The 15,990-nt window shown below is 43.8% G+C and overlaps 1 protein-coding gene across 1 annotated transcript; it reads right to left on the reverse strand.

The window, feature by feature from the left end:
* On the reverse strand, positions 1,412 to 4,950 carry FOLR2 (folate receptor beta). The gene is made up of 5 exons (XM_005689890.3): positions 4,788 to 4,950; positions 3,511 to 3,684; positions 2,288 to 2,476; positions 2,040 to 2,175; positions 1,412 to 1,888 (listed from the first exon to the last, which is right to left on the reverse strand). The coding sequence occupies exons 2-5, from the start codon at positions 3,658 to 3,660 to the stop codon at positions 1,602 to 1,604; spliced, it is 762 nt and encodes a 253-aa protein (XP_005689947.1). The 5' UTR covers positions 3,661 to 3,684; positions 4,788 to 4,950; the 3' UTR covers positions 1,412 to 1,601.

Below are 15,990 nucleotides of genomic sequence, written 5' to 3' on the forward strand. Positions count from 1 at the left end.
CGCGGAGCCCGGAGCTCCCTAGACCGGGTTCGCTCCGTCGTCCCCTGGCCTCTTCCCCTCCCACCAGGAGAGGGAGGGCCCCTGGGCCGCCCGGAAAGGTCAGCCGCTCTTAGCAGGGTCTGGCCCGCCCCTCCCCAAAAAAAGACCTAGCCGGTGGCGGCGTCTCCTGGGAGTCCGCTTCCTGCCCCGCCCCTCCGCCCCCTGGATCCTTAAAGGCACAGGCCTCCCGCCTGCTTCCCATTGCCGCCAACTCAGGCCACTGTCAGAGAATCCCCTTTAACCTGGGAACTTCCACTTTGCTGAATAGAATCTGTGTCTGGGTCAATTTCAACGAGTTCCTTTCTCTGTTTCAAATATACAGTGACTTTACCCACCTGGAGCAAAATCAGGGACGTGGAGAGGGGTCGGTAGGGCCTTCCAGGCTAGAAAAACGTAATGACTGAGACCCACCCACACGCGAAACAGTGTCTCAAGACCTCTCCAATAACCCAATTACTCGTCCTCTAATCTGTGGCCAACTTCCCCCTTCAGTTACCTCCTGTTATGAGGAGGCGAGAGAGACCTAGACTGAGTCTTCACTCCTGGCTTCTAGTTTCAAGTTGATGACACCACCTGCCTGGAGTTCTCATTCAGGTACCTGCAGGTACCTGCGCCTCTCTGAGGATAACTGTGGTTGGGATGTGGAGACAAAGGTTTCCTCCAAGGGGAAGCTGGAGACCCTGAGGTAAACTGAGGCCCAGTTCTGGGGGCTGTGTAACAGCAGAGCAGTCATCCAGGAGAGGCACACCTACCAATCCTGGAGGGGACAAAGGTGTTAGGGATAGTTCCCGCCTCTGAGAAGCCCTAAGAGTTTCCACCCCTCTTCCAGCCAGGCTTCCAGGACTCAGCAGGGCTTAACTAGGGCTAGAATCTGCAGTGTTTGCTCTGCAGGAACCTCACAGACTGCCCTTTTCTCTGAGGTGCCAAGCCCCAACTCTGCCCCTTCAGTCAGTATCATGGGTGAATTTGTTCACACACACACACACCTGGACTCCAATCCCCAGTTTTCCCGTAGCAGCAGAAGGGAGCACAGAACCTGGGGAAAAGGCCTTCCTCTGGGACCCAATGTAAATAATGAAGTCCTGGACTTGGCTCTCTCATTTGGGGCTACAAGAGCCACAGGATCCCTGAGGACTAATAATGTGCAGGCACTGGGCACACATGCTTTCTAGGCAACATTTCACAACTATGAGAGAAGGAAGGATAATTATCTTCATTTTATTGAGAAGGAAACTGGTTTAAGAAAAGTCAAGCAACTGATTCATTTTCACATAGTGAGTAGCAGAACAAGCTTATGTTTTGTTTCTCTAATCTGAAGGAATCCAAAAACTATGGAATCTGCCCTCTACCACACACAAACTCAGAACCAAAATAATTCATCAGACTCAAAGGAGTTGGTCTATTTATTAGAACTGGCTGTCAGAGAAACCCCAAGCCCCACCCTGGAGCAGGAACTGGATGACAAAGGGATGGATAATGAATGGAAGCGTGCTGATGGCTCCCTCATTTGTGGGAGGTGAACTGAGCCCAGCCTGGTCATCAAACCTGGGGACAGGCTGGACTCAGTCATGGAGCCAGAGTGACAGCATCAGGGCCAGGCATAGAGAGAGAGGTCTAATTCCCTGGGGCCAGGCCTCAGCAGTCAAGGCCGAGGCATAGAATCTCGCCACCTCCTCGTTGGGGTTGCCCAGGGCAGGGTCGAACCACATCTGAATGCAGCGGCCGCTGCCCCGGCTGTAGTTGCTGAGCTTGTAGGAGTGACTCCAGAGGCCCTCACACAGGGCTGCAGGTGTGGGGAAGTAGGCCTCAAATGTGCGGCAGGTGGTCCCATTTGGACACTTATTCGATCCTGCAGGGGGAGAGAGGGTGGGCACATACATTCTGTCCCTAGGCCCAAAGCTTAACTCTGGCCGCCCCTAGGAATCCTTGCTCAATCCCAAATCCTCAGACCCCCTTTCTCCACCCCACACCTCCATCTCCCCGCCCACCCCAGCCCTCACCTGAGGTCCAGTCCCAGCCCCTGTGCCAGTTGCTCTTGCAGGTGTGGGAGGTGCGGCAGTCTTCCCACCAGCTCTGACAGTCCTCTTTGCACAGGGGCACGTTCAGGAACCGTTCTTTGCGCCACTTCTGGTTCACCTGGGGGAGAAGGTAAGGGCAGGGAGGCTCAGTCAGCCAGGGATGTTGGTAGGAACAGCTGCGACTGAGTTGGGGGCAGCCTGCTGGGGTGGAAGGAGGGAGACCCCAGTACCTCCTGGATCCAGGGCCCCAGATTGGGTGAGCACTCATACAAACAGTTGTCCTGAATGAAGTGGCGCTGGCAGGCGGGTTCCATCTTGCCACAGTGGTCCCAGGTAAAGTTATACAAGGAGGAGGTGTCCTTGTGCAGCTCCTGACTGACTCTGGCAGAGCAGCAGGCGTTCTTCTTCCAGGGGGTGCACTGGGTCGGGAAGACATGAGACTAATTGCCTCCAGACCACACACTCTACCACCTCTAGCCTCTTCCCATTTGGCTCTTCTTGCTGTCCTGTCTCAGGCAGGTTGTCCTAAGAATGCTCACTGTTAGGACCGTTCTGTCCTTGGCCTCCAGAAACTCCTGTCTTGGGGGAGACACAGTTACAAGACATGGGGGCAGTGAGAGCCAGGGAGAAGCCCTGTCTTGGGAAGACAATAGCTATCGTTTATACAGTGCTTGACACTTCATACAAAGTAATTTATTTATTCCCTAAAAAATAATTACCGAGTACTTATTTTATACAAGTTACTGTTCGAGATGCTGGGAATACAGAAGAGAACAAAACAGGCAGAAATATATGTTCCGGTCAAAGGAGACAGTAAGAAGCTGAAAGAGAAAAAAATCAGGATCTGATCAATTATATGGACAAAATGACAGCAGGGAATAGAAATATGGAATGACTGTTGAAATTTGAAAGAGAGTGGTTGTGTTAAGCCTCATTGCAAGGTGGCTTTTCGAGCAAAGGAGGAAAGGTGTACTGCATTACAGCATGCAGTAATATATGTTGACATCTCTCACCTTTTAAACCCCTGGGAGTGCCCACCTCAACCCCCGTCCCATCACAGGGGCAAGTCCTGACCAAATCCTCTGGGTGTCCATGTGCTTCTCTGGGCCTCAGTTTCCTCATTTGTATCAAGTGGAGGAGAACATCATCTACCCATATCTCAGGACCTCTGGGAATACGAAACCATGCACAGAACACACAAGACACCTGGGAGGTGCTCAGGAAGTGTTTATTCCACATTATTGCCAACATGGGATCCTATTCTGAGCAGGCCACCTCTAGAATCACATCAACTGTACCCCCATCCTGCCTGCATCTTTTCCCACAATAGTAACTCAGGATGTGTGTGTGTAGTGGAAGGGCTTGACCCCTCAACCCCTCCCCCACCACCCTGACTTCCTCTTCCTTGTCTGAACAAGCCCCCTCCCAACCCAGAGCCACACTCCATCCTCACCTGGTTGTGTAGCTTGTCCTCAGGGCCAGGTTCTGCCTTGTGGTGCTTGGCATCCATGCAGACGTTGAGCAGGTCTGTCCGGGTCCGGGCATTGCACACAGAGGTCATCCAACCCAGAAACAGCAGAAGTGGCGTCAGTTTCCAGGGCATCTCTTTCCTTTCCTGCAGAGGCAGCTGTGGAGAAGACCAAAGTCTGAAGGGAGAGAGCCCCTCGCAGGGTCCCCCCCTTTGCCTCCTGCCTCAGTCTCCCCAACTCCACAGTGAAGGATGGGGTCAGACCCTGTTCCTTCAGTGTTGGGGTCCTGAGGCTCCTTGAGGCTGGAGTAGAGAAGATTGGGAAGGGCAGCGGCTCCCTCACCGTACGCTTGGGGGGCTCGAAAGGGCATTTGGGATTAGATTCCCTGGGGGAATCTTCCCAAGTTGGAGGAGACTCCTTGTGCCCCTACCTTCTCTCTGGACTGACCCAAGAGAAGTAACTAAATAATTCAGGTCCATACTCTACTCTCTGGAAGAGGACACAGCCTCATCCTGTGTCCAGCAAGTGCTCTGCCTTCACACCCTTGATCACCCAGGTTTCCATGCCAGCTTAGAAACCCTGTTACCCTGGCATGGCAGTGACCCAGCTCTGCTGAGTTCTCTGGTTCAGCATGACGATCAAGCGAGGTAGCACACAGGATGGTGATGGTTAAATGATACAGAAATGATGAGGGGGTTGTTTTTAGACAGCTTTGCTTTCTCAGACTTCTTTTTCCTTCCCTATTTTCTGAAAATCATTTCCTTCCATCGTGACTCTGGTCTCCTCAGCGACTTCTGGACAAATCAACCAGATCCCTGCCTTTATCCTTCAAAGAACAAATGCAAGATCCGAGGACAAGGGACAGCATAAAAGTCCCCCACATTGGAGTTGCTAACCAGACAAGAACTTAAAGTCATGGGAGGCACCCAGCAAAAGCGACAGCCCCCTACTCTGTTCATGACTGCCCCTCACCTTCCACCCCCTCACCTACCTCCTGCAGAACAGATCTGTTCCTTTAGTCTCTGTCACCGAAGGACCTAAGAATTGATAATGGAGACCTCCCTCTCCCTCACCATCCCCCATGTTGTTGATCCCCAAGCCCTGGCAAGGGACTCTCCAAACATTCTTTCTGGAATTCACTTCCATTGGCTCTGTGTTTGGAGTAAGGTCTTCCCTCCTCCAATTTCCTCCCCTTTAAGTCACTTTCCCCACGGAGAGTGCTCTCTCTAAGGAGAGCTGCGTCCCTGCCCTATGTGCCAACCTGCCGACTCTCCTGACTGCAGCTCCTGAGCCTCCTTTGCTACGAGGTTCACACGCAGCTCTGACTGGGCTGGCCTTTCTCCAGGCTGGCGGCAGCTCCAAGCTGCCAGGCTGTCCTCTGTGGTCTCCGTCCTCAGCGCAGGACAGACTGACTAAGAGCTCTGGTAAATATAGATACAATTTCCTCTTTCAGATCTTCTCCTGCTCTTCCCTCTCTTCGGATCCCACCCTCTCCAAGGTTCCTTTAGTCTGTCAAGTGAGCCATTCTTGTTTACACTCGTCTCTCTGTTTGTTAATGTAGTCGTTCCAGGGTCCACACATTCAACATTCATCAAAATCTAGAGTGGGCTTCCCTGGTGGCTCAGTGGTAAAGAATCCGCCTGCCAATGCAGGAGACACAGCTTCAATCCCTGATCCAGGAAGATCCCATGTGCCTCGGAGCAACTAACCCCGGGCACCACAGCTACTCAAGTCTGCCCTCTAGACCTGGGAACCGCAATTCCTGAGGCCCCCACACCCGAGGGCCCCTACCCCTCAACAAAAGAAGCCACCACAATGAGAAGCCTGCGCACTGCAACTAGAGAGTAGCCCCCACTCTCCACAACTAGAGAAGAGTCTGAGCAGTGATGAAGACCCAGCACAGCCAAAACAAATACAAATTAAATTTTAAAAAATCTGGATGATTGCTCATCTCCAAGAGGGCATCTGAATTTTTGACCCCAAGTGCTGACTTGAGGGGAATGGGACCTAGTGATGAAGAACCCAGGCTTTGCAGCCAGGATGGAACCCAGTGATAGCTCCATCTCTCCCACAGCTATAGGAAATATTACTGAATCTTTCTCAGCTTCAGTTTGCTCACAAGAAAACTGTGAAGAATTATATGTAGAAAAGTCTGTCATATACTGAGTAGGCCTAAAATTTTTTTTTCAATTTAACTATGTGTGTGTGTGCGTGTGATGTCACTCAGTTGTGTAGCCCACCAGGCTCCTCTGTCCATGGAATTCTCCAGGCAAGAATACTACTGGAGTGGGTTGCCATGCCCTTCTTCAGAGGATCTTCCTGACCTGAGGATCAAACCCAGGTCTCCTGCACTGGAGGCGGATTCTTTACTGTCTGAGCCATCAGGGAAGCCCAATTTAACTATGGTTGATTTATAATATTGTGTTAGCTTCAGGTATACATCTTCATATTCTTTTCCATTGTAGGTTATTACAAGATTATTTTCCATTGTAGGTTATTACAAGTGTGTAACTGCTAGTCCCATACTCCTAATTCATTCTTCTCTATCCCCTTTCCCATTTGGTAACCATCAGTTTGTTGTCTATGTCTGTGACTCTGTTTCTATTTTGTAAATAAGTTCATTTGTATTATTATTATTTTAGCCACACCACACAGTAACGTATTTTTTTTTAGATTCCATATATAAGTGATATCATACAATATTTGTCTTTTTCTACCTGACTTATTTTACTTAGTGTGACAATCTGTACATCCATTCATATGCTGAAAATAGCAATATTTCATTCTTTTTTACGGCTGAGTAATATTTTATTGTGTGTGCATCAGTTCCTCAGTGTTGCTCAGTCATGCCCGACTCTGCCCCCATGGACTGCAGCCCACCAGGCTTCTCTGTCCATGGGATTTTCCAGGTAAGGATACTGGAGTGGGTTGCCATTTCCTTCTCCAGGGGATCTTCCCAATCCAGGGATCAAACCTGGGTCTCCTGCACTGCAGGCAGATTATTTACTGACCGAATTATCAGGGAAGCCCCTGTGTGTGCATTTATGTGTGTGAAAACATATGTATACACACCACATCTTCTTTATCCATTCATCTGTTGATGGACATTTAGATTGCTTGAGAAGGCTTGAATGGCAGAAATCAGATAAATTTATGAGCAGCCAGATGAACCAGCTAGAAGTTGAGGTATAGAAGTCAAGGGTCACAGAGAAAAATTGTCTCAAATTTGATAAAATATAATACCTCACCATCTACCATATCTGTAAACATAATTAAGCAATATTTTAGCCTTTTAAATAAATGTGGTAAAATATAGACTATTGAAAATTTACTGTTTTAACTATTTTAAGCTTATAGTTCAGTGGTGTTAAGTATATTCATATTGTTGTGCAGCACATCTCTAGGCCATTTTCATTCTGTAAAACAGAAACTCTATTTCCATTATATCAGCAGTCCGCATTTCCTCTTCTCCCCGGTCCCTGACAATGGCCATTCAATTTTTTATGTCTGTGAATTTGGCTACTCTTTTTGTTGTTGTTGTTCAGTCGCTTAGTCGTGTCCGACTCCTTGCAACTCCATGGACTGCAGCACGCAAGCCTTCCCTGTCCATCATCTCCCCGAGCTTGCTCATACTCATGCCCATTGATTCGGTGATGCCATCCAATCATCTTGCCCTCTGTCGTCCCCTTCTCCTCCTGCTTTCAATCTTTCCCAGCATCAGGGTCTTTTCCAATGACTCAGCTCTTCGCATCAGGTGGCCAAAATACTGGAGTTTCAGCTTCAGCATCAGTCCTTCCAATGAATATTCAGGATTGATTACCTTTAGGATTGACTGATTTGATCTCCTTGCAGTCCAAGGGGCTCCCAAGAGTCTTCTCCAACACCACAGCTCAAAAGCATCAATTCTTCAGCGCTCAGCTTTCTTTATAGTCCAACTCTCACATCCATACGTGACTACTGGAAAAACCATAGCTTTGACTAGATGGACCTTTGTCGGCAAAGTAACGTCTCTGCTTTTTAATATGTTCTCTAGGTTTGTCATAGCTTTTCTTCCAAGGAGCAAGCATCTTTTAATTTCATGGCTGCAGTCACCATCTGCAGTGATTTTCCCTCATATAATTGGGGTCACACATTATTTGTCCTTTTGTGTCTGTCTTATTTCACTTAGCCTAATGTCCCGATGCTTTTGAACTGTGGTGTTGGAGAAGACTCTTGAGAGTCCCTTGGACTGCAAGGAGATCCAACCAGTGCATCCTAAAGGAGATCAGCCCTGGGATTTCTTTGGAAGGAATGATGCTAAAGCTGAAGCTCCAGTACTTTGGCCACCTCATGCGAAGAGTTGACTCATTGAAAAGGACTCTGATGCTGGGAGGGATTGGAGGAAGGAGGAGAAGGGGATGACAGAGGATGAGATAGCTGAATGGCATCACTGACTTGATGGACATGAGTCTGAGTGAACTCCGGGAGTTGGTGATGGACAGGGAGGCCTGGCGTGCTGCGTGCGATTCATGGGGTTGCAAAGAGTCGGACACGACTGAGCGACTGACTGAACTGAACTGAACTAAACTGAATGTCCCAGGGTTCATCCACATGTCAGAATTTCGTTCCTTTTTATAGCTGAATAATATTCCATTGTATGTATACTACAGTGGATAATATGTTATCCATTCATCCATCCTTGGACATTTGAACTGCTTCCACATTTTGGCTGTTGTGAAGAATGCTACCAAGACATTGTCCTTTTTTTTTTTTTTTTTTTGGCCATGCCCTGTGGCATGTGGAATCATAGTTTCCCTACCAGGGATTGAATGGTACCCTGTGTGTTAGACGTGCCGAGTCCAACACTAGACCACCAGGAATGTATCCTAAAGAATGCTACTGTGAAGACAGGTATGCAATTATTTCTTTGAGACATTGCTTTCGATTCTTTTGGATATATAACCAGAAGTAGAATAGCTGGATTGTGTGGTAATTCTATTTTTAATTTTTTAAATTGTAGCATGCAGGGTCTTTTAGTCGCAGCCTGCAAACTTTTAGTTGTGGCACGTGAGATCTAGTTCCCTGATCAGGGGTCAAACCCAGGCACCCTGCCTTGGGAGCTTGGCGTCTTAGCCACTGGATCACTAGGGAAGTCCCTCTGTTTTTAATTTTGAGGAACTATCATGCTGTTTTCTAAAATGGATGCACAATTTTATATTTCCACCAACAGTGTACAAGAATTTCAATTTCTCCACATTCTGGCCAAAATGTATTAATATCTTCTGTTGGTTTGTTTGTTTCTTTAATAATAGCCACCCTAGTGGATATGAAGTGATATGTAACTGTGGTTTTATTTTGCATTTCTCTAATGATTAGTAATGTGGAACATTTTTTCATATGCTTGTTGGTCATTTGTATATCTTCTTTGGAGAAACATCTGTTAGTGTTATTTGCCCATTTTTTAATCAGTTTACACTTCTTTTGTTGTTAAATTATAGGAATTCTCAATATATATTCTGGGTTAACTTCTTATCAGACATATATTCTGATTCTGTATTCTGTATGTTGCCTTTTTATTCTTTTGTCTTTTGTTGCACAGAAGTTTTAAATTTTGATGTAACTCAATTTATCCTTTTTTTTTTTTGGTTGTTACTTTTGCTATATCTGAGAAATTATTGAAGCTCTTCCCCTAAGTTCTCTTATGAAGTTTTGTAGTTTTAGCTCTTATGTTTAGGTCTTTGATCCATTTTTGAGTTAATTTGTGTGTGGTGTAAAATGAAGTTTCAACCTAATTTTTCTGCATGTGAATATTGAGTTGTGCTCCAGCAACATCTCTTGAAAAGATTATTCTTTCCCCTATTGCATTGTCTTGGCACTGTTGTCAAAAATCTGGGCTCTAGGTTCTATCCTATCTATCTGCTGCTCCTGCATTGTCTTATTATTGTTTGTAGTAAGTTTTGAAATCAGGAAGTGTGAGTCTCCTCAAATTTGCTGAACTCACTTGTTAATAATCATGTGTTTGAGGGTTCCTTAGGATTTTCTATACAGAATGTCATGTTATCTGTGAATAAAAATAGTTTTACTTCTTGCTTTCCAATTTGTGTGTTTCTTATTTCTTTTTCTTCACTAATAGCCCTAGCTACAACCTTTATACAGCAAGATGAGAGTTATAATTGTCTTATTGCTGATCTTAGGGGTAAAGCCTTTTGGCTTAGAACAGGATGTTAGCTGTGGGTTTTCCATAGAAGTCCTTTATCACATTGGGGAAAATCCCTTCTATTCCTAGTTGGTTCAGTGTTTTATTTTGTTTTTTTAATTAAAGGATTTTGTTGAATGATGTTCCTGCATCCACTGAGATGATCAGGTGGTTTGTATTTTATTCTAGTAATATGGTGTATTAAATAGATTGATTTTGAGATGCTAAACCAAGTTACATTCTTTAAATTCTCCCAGTTGGTAATGGTGTATAATCCTTTTCTATATGCTGCTGAATTCTTTGATGTTTTGTTGAGATTTACATCTTTATTCATAAAAGATGTAGTTTTCTTTTCTTGATATTGTTTAATTTTATATCAGGGTAATACTGGTCTCATAGAATGAGTTGGGGGGTGTTCTCTCCTTTTGTTTTTTTCTAAGAATTTGCGAAGGATTGGTATTCATTATCCTTCAAACATTTGGTAGAACGCATCACTGAGACCATCTGGGCCTGAACTTTTCTTTGAGGAAGTTTTAAAATTACTAATTCAGGGGCTTTCCTGGTGGTCCAGTGGTTAAGATTCTGAGCTTCCACTGCAGGGGGTGCAGGTTCTGATGCAGATACTAAAATCCCACATGCCAAGGCATGGTCCAAATTAATTAACTAATTGATTTTTAAAAAACTAATTCAATCTCTTTACTTTTTATGCCTGCTAAGTCACTTCAGTTGTATCCAGCTCTTTTCAACCACATGAACCATAGCCTGACAGGCTCCTCTGTCCATGGCATTCTCCAGGCAAGAATACTGGAGTCGGTTGCCATTTCCTCCTCCAGGGGATCTTTCTGGCCCAGGGATTGAACCCAGGTCTCCTGCATTGCAGGCAGATTCTTTACTGTCTGAGCCACCAGTGAAGCCCCTTTACTCACTATAGGTATATTTAAATGTTTTACTTATTTGTGTGTCATCTTTGATAGTTTGTGCTTTTCTAGGAATTTGTCCATTTCATTTGTGTTATGTTATCTGTTGACTTACAGTTGTTCATAATATTCTGTTATGATGCTTTTTCTTTCTATGAGAATAAGAGTAATATCCCCTCTTTTATTCCTGATATTAATAATTTTATTCTTTTCTCTTTTTTTCTTGAAACCAAAGTAGCTAAAGACGTATCAACTTTGTTGACTTTTTCAGAGAACCAACTTTTGGTTTTCTTCATTTTCCCTGTGTTTTTCTGTCTTTTATTCCATTTATTTTTGCTTTACTCCCTATTTCTTTCGTTTTGATGGCTTTGAGTTTACTTTGTTTTATTTTACTTAGTCTGTTTTTATTTTTGTAAGGTAATAGGTTAGGTTACTGATTTAAAATCTTTTTTTTAATATAGGCTTTTATAGCTCTAGATTTCCCTCTAAACAATGCTTTAGCTGTATCCAATAAGTTTTGATCTTTTAAAACTTTTTATTTCTTTATTTTATTTTTGGCTGTGTTGTGTCTTTGCTGCCTGTGGGCTTTCTCTAGTTTTGAGGAGCAGGAGCTGCTTTTAGTTGACATGTGCAGGCTTCTCTGCGGTGATATCTTTTGTTTTGGAGCACGTGCTATAGGCCTGAGGGTTTCAATAGTTGTAGTGCCAGGGCTTAGTTGCTCTGTGGCCTGTGGGATCTTTCCAGACCGGGGATCAAACTTGTGTCCCCTGCCAGGTGGATTCTTAACCGCTGGACCACTGGGGAAGTCCCATAACATAATATATATATATTTTTTTTTTAATTTTGAATTCTAACTGTTCATTGGGCTTCCTTCGTGGCTCAGCTGGTAAAGGATCTACCTGTACTATGGGAGACCTGGGTTCGATCCCTGGGTTGGGAAGATCCCCTGGAGAAGGGAAAGGCTACCCACTCCAGTATTCTGACCTGGAGAATTCCACAGACTCTATAGTCTATGGGGTCACAAAGAGTCGGACCCGAACTGTTCATTGCTAGTATGTGGCAAGGCTAGATTGACTTTTGCTTATTGACCTTATGTCCTCCAACCTCGTTATAATCACTTACTAGTTCCAGGCATTATTTTGGTCAGTTCTTGCAGATTTTCTACATAGGCGAACATGTCGTCTACTAACAAAGACACTTGTTTCTCCATCCCCAACTTGTATAGCTTTAACTTCTTGTCTCATCCTAAGCGTTGGTTAGAACTTCCAATATCCTATTGAAAAGGAGTGGTGAGGAGAGACATTCTTCTTGGGAAAGCCTCAAGTTTCTCATTATGACATATGATGTTAGCTCTAGCGCTCTTTGTAGATATTCTTTATCAAGTTGAGGAAATTCTAGTAAATTTTTAATTTCAGTTATTGTACTGTTCTGTTCCAGAATTTTCTATTTCCTTTTTAAATAATTTATATCTCATGGATATTCTGTATTTGGTGAGACGTCATTTTCATATTTTCCTTGACTTCCTTAGACCCAGTTTCCTGTAGTCTTATTTATAATACGTGATTTAAAGGTATTCTATCTTAATACCTTATCTTTGTCTAATAAGTCCAACATCTGGGCTTCCTTGGGGACAGTTTTTATTGACTACTTTTTTCTCTTTGCTAGGACATGCTTTCCTATTTCTTTGTATGTCCAACGTTTTTGCTGAAAACTGAATATTTTAAATAATATATATGACAACTTCAGAAATCATATCTTTTCAACCAGAGCTTGCTATTAGTGCTGTTTATTTGTTTAATGATTTTCACGGACTACTTCTATAAAGTCTGTTCTGGTACATGCTAGTCACTGAAGTTTCTGCCTGGTTAGCTCAGTTGTCAGCCAATGATTGGACAGAGCTTTCCTTAAGTGCCTCGAAACAATGTCTCCTACTCTTTGCTAAGGGACTCTGTATGTTGGTTCCAGCAAGCTTCAAATGCTCTAACAGTTTACTCTGCCTTATTCGTCACTACCTGCATGAGCAAGGCCTCAAGGTCACCAGAGTTAAGGGACTGGTGCCTTCTCAGGTATTTCCTGGACATACAGTTCTGCAAATGCTCATAAATTTTAGGATTCCCAAGTAGATGTCAAAGCTTTTTAAAGCTCTCTCTTAGCTTCTCATTCCCTAATATTACTTTTAAGTTTTTTTTTTTTTTAATCATGCCTCTGGTTTGCCACAACTGGTAGGAAACTGGGATGTCAAATAATTAGCTGTTGATTGTTTAGCCAAGCACCTGGGGATGGGGTTTCTCACTGCGTGGGCTCTGAGTCAGACAAGCCCTGTGAATGGGGCTCTTCACAGACCTTCCAGATAGATCAAGCAGTGACAGTTCTCTCAGAACAGAGCTTTTGGGGGAGTTTCACACCCACTCTGCCCCCTCTAGTGGCTGCTAGGTCACTGGTTTTTGTAGTTACTGGATTTGTGAGATTGGAGAAGGAAATGGCAACCCACTCCAATGTTCTTGCCAGGAGAATCCCAGGGGCGGGGGAGCCTGGTGGGCTGCTGTCTGTGGGGTCGCACAGAGTCAGACACGACTGAAGCGACTTAGCAGCAGCAGCAGCAGGAGTTGTGAGACTGCCGATTTTGGATACTATTGTGGTGTTGTGGAGAGGAGGATGGGAAAAAGCAAATAAAAATGCCACAAAGTTCACTGTTCCTAGTGATATTCAGCAATTTTTCTTGAATAAACTCTCCTTAGATTTTTGAAAGCTTTGGTTAATTTCCAGAGTTCTGGAAAAGTTGGTTTTAACAAGTTTTTCCAGTGTTACTGCTTTTATGGAGGAGTGGATTTTCAGATGTTCTGACTCTCATTCCAGAAGTTCTTCTTCAGATTCCTTCTATTTAAAGAAGCATAAAGCTTTAAATAATATTGGTCACTTGTAAGTAAACTGGTCTTTGAGTATACAGTCTACTGTTAAAATGAATAATAAGTTAGTTTTTCCTATATGTTTTGCACGTATAGCAAAGTTACGTCCTTACCAACCTAAATTTGAACTTACTTAAAAAATACATATGTATTTATTTATTATATTTATTTGGCTGCATTGGGTCTTAGTTGCAGTGCGTGGGCACTAGAGCACATGGGCTCAGTAGTTCCAGAATCCGATTTAGTTGCCCCACTGCTTGTGAAATCTTGGGTCCACAACCAGGGCTCGAACTGGGTCCACTGTACTGGAAGGTGGATTCTTAACCACTGGACCACCAGGGAAGTCCCTGAATTTGAACTTTCACTTTTCAAAAAACATGTTTATTTTGAGGGCTTTGTACTAACTTGCATCATGCTCTTAGGTCATGATATAACATAAAATAGTAGGATCCCTCATTTCTAGAGAAGTTAAACTCTTAGTGACAGGTTGTTACAAAATATAGTTGTCATAATAATATAGCCAAGAGTGAGGCTATTTCCTAACAACACTTTTTTTGTTTGTTTGTTTCCCTTCTCCAAGATCAGGTCCTAAATTCAGAATAATAAACCTATCAAGACATATTTTATACCAAAACCATCTTGGAACTTACCAGACAGCTGCTAGAATACATAAAAAATTTGCTTCCTCTTGGCACAGCACTCATAAGTAAAGAAGGAGACAAGGGAGACAAGGAAGGATGCTAAAAATAGGTATAATTGGTATGCTCCATGCTTTAAAATCCTGCTTATCGGTGTTATGAGAGCTTCCCTGTACATCGTGTTCATGTTGTGGAGAAAGATGTTAGAGCAAAGAAAAGAACTCATCCTTTCTAGAGGATTTTTATACAAGGTAATAAGATCCCCTGGAGAAGGAAATGGTAACCCACTCCAGTATTCTTGCCTGGAAAATCCCATGGACGGAGAAGCCTGGTAGGCTACAGTCCATGGGGTCGCAAAGAGTCGGACACAACTGAGCAAGTTTCTTTCTTGAATGGATTATGACTGTGAATGTTTAGTGATTGCGGCCTTTCCCAGATGAGTAAAAAGCACACTCATTTTCATAAGTAAGGGTTTGCATGATGATTGTCAACAAATCTATTTCCAGGATGATTTTATTCTTCAAGATGACCTTCTATTATTGATAGTAATTTTCATGTACAGCTTACAAAATGGGCTGTAAGGTCCTCAAGATTTCTAAATACATCCGCTGTGCATCACTTACAGAGCTGAGGCAAATAGAGAGGACAAATGGAATTATAAAAAACAGGCTGGTTAAACTGGCCAAGAAGACAGACTCTCCTTGTCCACCTCTCTCTCTCCAGGTTCTAATAATACGTTCTCCTTAAAACAGCCATCAGCTGAGACCTCGTGGAACACAGCAGTCAGCAGTAGATGCGTGCTCTGTTGGTGCAAAAGAAATTGCAGTTTAAATCATTATAACTACGACTAAACACACCTTTATTAATCAAAATAGGAGCAATCACAATCAACATATTTTTGCCAGTGAGAAATAAGCTTGTTTATTCCTGTAGCATAAAATTTGTGCTTCAGGATTCAAAGAACTCCTAGAAAGCATTTTCCGCCTCCTGCTGGTTGTGGAAACATTTTCCCTGCGAAAGTTGTCAAGATGCTTGAAGAAGCGGTTGTTGGTCAGCAAGAGGTCAGGTGAATATGGCAGATGAGGCAAAACTTTATAGCCCAGTTCGTTCAACTTTTGATGCGTGGTTGTGCGATGTGTGGCTGGGCGTTGTCCAGGAGTAGAATTGGGTCCTTTCTGTTGAACAGTGCAGGCTGCAGGTGCTGCAGTTTTCAGTGCCTCTTATCAATTTGCTGAGCATACTTCTCAGATGTCATGATTTCACCAGGATTCAGAAAACTGTAGTGGATCAGACAAGCAGCAGACCACCAAACAGTAACCATGTTTGGAGCTTCTCAGTCCAGCCACTGAGCTGGTCATCGCTGGTTGTCATATAAAATCCACTTTGCTTCACGTGTCACAATCCAATCGAGAAATGGTTCATTGTTGTTGCATAGAATAAGAAGATGACACTTCAAAACAATGATTTTTTGATTTGCAGTCGGCTCATGAGGCACCCACTAACTGAGCTTTTTCATCTTTCCAGTTTGCTTCAAATGCCAAACGACTGTAGAATGGTTGATGTTGAGTTCTTCAGCAACTTCTCATGTAGTTGTGACAGGATCAGCTTTGATGATGCTCTCAGTTGGTTTGTTGTCAACTTCCGGTGGCCAGCGACCACCCTCCTCATCTTCAAGGCTCATCTCCTTGGCGAAACTTCTTGAACCACCACTACACTGTATGTTCATTAGCCATTCCTGGGCCAAATGTGTTGTTGGTGTTGTGAGTTCTCTCTGCTGCTTTATGACCCATTTTGAACTCGAATAAAAAAATCGCTCAAATTTGCTTTT

Source organism: Capra hircus, chromosome 15, assembly GCF_001704415.2.
Source record: "Capra hircus breed San Clemente chromosome 15, ASM170441v1, whole genome shotgun sequence".
Lineage (NCBI taxonomy): Eukaryota > Metazoa > Chordata > Mammalia > Artiodactyla > Bovidae > Capra > Capra hircus.